Below are 6,077 nucleotides of genomic sequence, written 5' to 3'. Positions count from 1 at the left end.
GGAATGTGAACTCATGAAATCAGTTATAAATTATAACATTTTTACAAAGATTATTTATAATTATAGAATCTATATGTATTGTCCCTATATTAACTTTACTGAAAGTACTCTTATTAACCTTTAAATATGACAAAATCAATTTCATGATGAAGACAAACATACTTGTGTATGAAATAAATGTGATTTGCTTCTATTTTCCTTACAAGTTGGAAGAGGTTGCTTCGTAGTTTTATCTTTAGATGTTGAATATTGACTAAAGTCAACAATTCCAGGATATTAATCACAAACATCAGCGTTTTAGTAAAGGAGGAAATGTTTTGTTCTATAGTGTCCAATAACTCATTTTACCTCTTTAAAATACTCTTAATTCTATATTTAAGTTTTTTTCTTTTATTTTATTCTTTTTCTTCTAATCAGGGTTAAGATAGCCTTAAAGAAGGAGAGGGGAGGGTCCTGGGATCATGTGTGGACTTGGCTGTGGGTGCATGTGTTCTATGTGTGAGTCTATGTGTGCTCTGATGCGTATGTGGAGGGCAGAACACAGCTCTCAGAGTTCATTTCTCTGATTCCATCATAGGATCTGGGAATTAAGCTCAGGTTGGATCATCAGTTTTGCATAACAAGTGATTTTACCCCTGAACCGTCTTGTGGGTTTGAAGGCAGATTAGATCACGTTCTTCATCCTGTTTTCATTTTAATTACAGGAATATGTGTGTGCAGGGCTGCATGTGATGAGGATAAGCGCACATGAGTGCAGGGGCCAAGAAGGCAAACAATGGCATTAGATCTCTTGGGCTGGAGTTGCAGGTGGTTATAAATCACCTTGTGGGGGCTAAGAAGTGAGCCCCAGCCTTGGTGACAGCAGTCCATCTCTTAACCACTGAGTGCCACTACATCATCCCTGTGCCTAGTTAGTTGTTCTGTGGAATCTCAAATTTGCCCTCTACTAATGCTGTGTGTGTCCTGTCTAAATATATTTTATGTTGCTAATAGATATTCACAGTGTGGGAATTTATAAACAGTAGAAGTTTCTCAGCTCATAGCTTTGAAGGCTGAAAAGTCCACTAGCCAGGATTCACTGTCAGGTGAAGGACTCCATCCTGGGTGATAACTGAGTGGGCAGGAAGCTTTTGATGAGAGGACACAGAACGCATCTGCTTCAACACCCTCTTTTCAGTTAAGTATTCCTTCCCCCTCCCCAGTAGCACCAAACATAACCCTAATTTCCTCCCAGTAGCCTTTTTGCATCTATATATGAGCTATAGATCCACACATGGACGATATGTCCAGACAATACCACATGGGGATCTAGGTGTCACCCCTGTCTAAGAGTTGAGGATCTGGCAAGTACCTGCCAATATTACAAGAAACTGATATATTTAAGTCAAAAAGAATATATATGTATTACAAATAGGAACATAGGCAGAGAGATTTGGAGCCTACTTTTAATTTATTACAAATAATGAAAAAGCCTTTGCAAGACTATTCCATAGACCTCAAGATACAATAAGATGGCATTGACTTCAAAACATGCTTTGTGCTGTTGAAGGAGGCCACTTGTTGGTTCCTGGCAACTAGGTAGCTCAGAGCCAAAATAATTACACAGAAACCATATTATTTAAATCACTGCTTGGCCCATTAGCTCTAGCTTCTTATTTGCTAACTCTTACATCTTAATTTAACGCATTACTTTAATTTGGGCATCACCACGAGGTCGTGGCCTACTAGCAAAGTTTTAACACATCTGTCTCCAGCAGTGGCTCCATGGCTTCTCTCTGCCTCTGCCTCTTTTCTCCCAGCATTCAGTTTAGTTTTTCCCACTTAGCTCTGTTCCCCTATATCTCTGCTATAGGCCCAAAGCTGTTCCTTTATTAACCAATGGTATCACAGCATACCGAGGGGAATCCCCCATCACTGTGCACTGATGTGAGAAGATTGCATGACCTTTGTGAGATTTGGTTTCGTTATCTAGTATACAATAGAGACACCTGCTCTGCTGAGCCATGGTGAGAAGGAAGTGGTGCAAGCACTTCTGAGCAGCATCTGGCTCCAGAAGTTTCTTGATAAATTTTGATCGTTGGTGTTAGCTCTTACCATTACTTTTAATGCATTCTCAGTGTGTGTCCTGACAGTCATCGGAATATCTATTAACATCTGTACTGTCAGCTGCTAAAGGTTTCCTTATAACGAAGTATAGTATACAGGATTAAAACCTGAGCCTCACATAAGCATCAGGGAAATTTGCACTCTTTTGTTTGAGGAAGGCTGTTCTGCAGCACAGCTCACCTCCCCTTACAGGGCACTTAGCATACAACTCTCCCTCTTGCCTAGGAAGCCACAAAAGAAAGTGGTTTAGCATCTACCATGGCCCATGTGCCTTCAACGTCCAACTCTTTGTTGCCAAATTCTTTTCTAAAGAAGTAGTAGGATGGCTGGCATATATTCCAGCTGTTGGTGCTGCCAAATGAGCTCTTTTAAAAGCAGAACAAAACAGTGTTTTCTGACAGCACAGTCACCCGTCTCCTCCCCTCCCCTTTCACTGGAAAATCTTTTGTAAAGTCTAGCTTCCTGACACCAAAAGCGTCAATGAAGCCTGTCGGTTCCTATTATCCAGTGCAGATTGGAGAAATAAACCTTTCCATTTCCTAATAATTCTTACATTTTTATTTAACAAATAATTTATTTCCAAATATCGGTGTTCAGAGCATGATTTGGACAGGGAGGCAGAGTGCAAGGGTGACTCCTAGAAACCTGTTGCAGGCAATGTTTTTCTTCCTAAAACACAATGTGATCAGGCAGCTCCCCAGGGAATTTACAGCAGATATGCTGGCGATCAAACTCCACAAAGACATTTTGGCCATTGGGGAAAAATCCATTGCTACATTGGGAGTAAAATACCTCAAAGAAATAACAGCATCTCTACTCTTCATTTCTCAGAAACATGTTTTTTGTTTGTTTGTTTCTAAGGCTGGACAGACAAGATTAAATTGCACTCTTATCATGAAATGAATTGTGTGAACAATAGGGAAATACATTTTTAAGTTGTATAGAATTTGGTGCTTCTTGAATATACAGATCTGGATCTCTAAACTCCTGGTATTTTGTGTCTGAGACGGTTTCTGCCCTGAATCAAGTTATCGCTCTGCTCTTCATGTGTAGGGTTTCTACACTATTCACAACACCTAGAACAGTTATAGCACCAACACAGTCCTGTTTTCCTAGGAGCTTGGATTCAGGTTCATAAGAGGGACATACAGATGTAGGCATGGCATTTGCTGGTACTCTTAAGGTTCTGAGACAGCTGTGTCAGCGCAGATGACTAGCAGAATGTGACCAGCATGTGTCACTTTTGTGTGGCACATGGATCAGTTTTCAAATACAGCTTTAGGGTGGAGTGAGGGGTATGTGCATAAAAAAGTCTCAGCATGCCCTTGGGGATGGCATTTAGATTTATTTAACTTTTGAATTCAAATTAAGGTATGTTCTGGAAATACACACACACACATATGTATATATCATTGCTGATAAATTTCAGAAGTATCACTAAGAATAACATTAAGCATTAAGAAAGGCATACCCAAGGGACTAAAGAAATATATCAGATTGATTATATATTGAATGAAATACAGAAATGGGTAACTGTGTCTGGAGTTTTTCTTAGTTCAGTAACCAGAGGTTGTTTTAAGTTATTTTTTTTTCTATTATATTTGATCCTTTTTGAATATAAAGAATTGTCTTTAATGCTAACTTCTTGATATTGTAGCTCATGAAGGAATGAGTCATTGTATCCTTTTACTATCCTATGACATGAGAAAGGTATCTAGAGACTTTTGGCTTTAAAGAAATATAAACTCAAAAAATGTGAGGAAAGGATTTTTCCAAATTAAATTTGTGTGTTCTTATTATTACTCTGGGCATGGAATAAAATGTGCAATAACCAATAAATTAAAAATGACAGTATTAACTATTGAATACTACAAATTCTTCTTTTTTTTTTCATTTCAGCTCTCAGGAGAAGTAATTTTACGAATTGCCAGTGAACCTGTTCTTCCCTTCAGTACCCTTGATATAGCCCTGGGAGTTCAAAACAGCCTTAGAGGTAAGTGTTCTTTAAATACTTATAATTTTGATGAGTGAAAAAGTTTTCAAATACTTTGAACAAGGACTAAATAAAGTATCCAGTGTCTTAAAAATTATAACAATGATTTGGCTGTGTTCCTCTGAGGGGAAAATGAGAACAGATGAAAAATGTTTAAGTCACCCTGCAGTCAGAAACTTGAGAGACCTTTGTGTGACAGAAGGCAGTGTGTCACAGACTGGAGGAGTTTGACTGCTCTCGTTCGTCACACAGAGATTTGAATCTCAAGTCAGAGTTTCTGTAACTATCCACAGATTCACTGTGACTAGCAGTTCAGGAATACGGCTTTTCCCATCATTGGACACAAGATGAAATCCGAAATTTCTCCTTTGGGACTGGTTCCTGTGGGATGTGGTTCACATTCCTGGCTCATGTCAAAGGCAGCAGTAAATCAACTGGAGAATCAATTCCATCGTTTCCATCTCAGTCCCTCACGTATAAACATCTGCAGCACTCAGACCCTCACCTTCCAATTAAGCTCTTTCTTGGCTACATTAACTAAGAATAAAGGGGGAGACTGTGATTAAGGTTGTCCTTAACCTGAGTAACATATTCTGTTAGCACATCTTTAAGGAGTTGGGGATAGAAAACTACTCAATTGGAAAGAAAACCAGTGTTTTAGCTGCAGTGTTTAAAGTGTCCCTTGGCAACAGAGCAACATCCAAAGATTTATAGTAACTTGGAATTGAAAACATTTTTTTTTAAGTTGAAGCCATTCTTCCTTAAACAATTATCCAAGTTTATCTATTTATTATATGCTGACTATTATACTGGATGACAATGGCTTTGCCAGCTCTTTTACCTACTCTTGTTGATCTCTGTAGCTCTCCTCTTCTGTGCTTCTACAGGCTCCCCTCACTCCGAGGTTGCCATGGCTACTTGTGCCACTCTGTCACCACTTTACATTTGCTATTTCGAGAATATCTGGAGCTCAGAATCAGGGTAGTGAATCATGTGGCAGTTTACAAAATAACCATAGAGCAGGTACAGAAAGTAAATAGTTCTGTGAATAATAACCTTTTCATAAAAATTTTATTTTTTTAAAAAAATCTTTTCCATTTGTTCTAGAGGCTGTTTTTTTTTCTTTTTTTAGCATCTGAAATTTATTCTCTATAAAATTCTGTTGGTCTGGAAGGTCGTACTTTAAACTTCCAGAGAACAAAAGAAGAGGCTTTTTACATTATGACATCCTTGTCTGTCTGTAAAGTATCATGCATGAGATACATGAAAATATCAACATTGTCTAATAGGATTATAAAAAATTCTGCAAAATTGCCTATGATCAATGCCTGTGCAAGAAAAAAAAGTAGAATTAAATTTAAAAAGGTTAAAGAAATTAAGGAAGTAAAAACATAAGTATTAACAAAATGATTTTAAATCAGGGACATTTGCTGCTTGATTTTTTAAATAATTGAGTTTATTTTTAAATACCATCAAGTAAGCATAGTAGATTATTATTATAACAACTACTAACATTTTTATAATGCAGAGCACTTCTAGGGCTCAAAAAGATCTATTATTCATGGTGAGAGTTATATTATTATTCCAGTTTTGATGGACAATTAAAGACCCCTTTCAATTTAAGCCCCATCTTTCTCTCAAGAGAAATAACATGTTACAAATCATTTTTCATGAAACCCTGTTGGACTTTACAGGATCTCCTAAACTGATTCAATAACTATGTTAAAAATTCACTGAATATATATAGCATGCTTACATCAAATAAAAAAAATAGAGGGGGCATGAGGGGAAGACATACCAGTTTTGTTACATGCGGCTCAAACCTCAAAAAAACCCTGAGGGCCAGGCATTAAGTACAAGTTGAAAAATTTATATGTCATTGTGATCTCCACAAAAACAGCTTAGAACAATGGTATATGTACAAACAGCTTAGAACAATGGTGTGTGCTAAAGCAGCTTAGAACAATGCTGTGTGAGA

The 6,077-nt window shown here is 37.5% G+C and overlaps 1 protein-coding gene across 1 annotated transcript in view; it reads left to right on the top strand.

Moving 5' to 3' along the window:
- Naaladl2 (N-acetylated alpha-linked acidic dipeptidase like 2) overlaps nucleotides 1-6,077 on the top strand; it is a 1,189,909-nt gene that overhangs the window by 1,114,040 nt on the left and 69,792 nt on the right. Inside the window, exon 13 of the mRNA XM_026789752.1 lies at nucleotides 4,006-4,099. Coding sequence (XP_026645553.1) covers nucleotides 4,006-4,099 — 94 coding nt within the window. The remainder of the gene's footprint in view (nucleotides 1-4,005; nucleotides 4,100-6,077) is intronic.

This window comes from Microtus ochrogaster, chromosome 1 (genome assembly GCF_000317375.1).
Source record: "Microtus ochrogaster isolate Prairie Vole_2 chromosome 1, MicOch1.0, whole genome shotgun sequence".
Taxonomy (NCBI): Eukaryota; Metazoa; Chordata; class Mammalia; order Rodentia; family Cricetidae; genus Microtus; species Microtus ochrogaster.
Note: the sequence above shows the minus strand (reverse complement) of the source record. Positions and strands in the feature narration are given on the sequence as shown.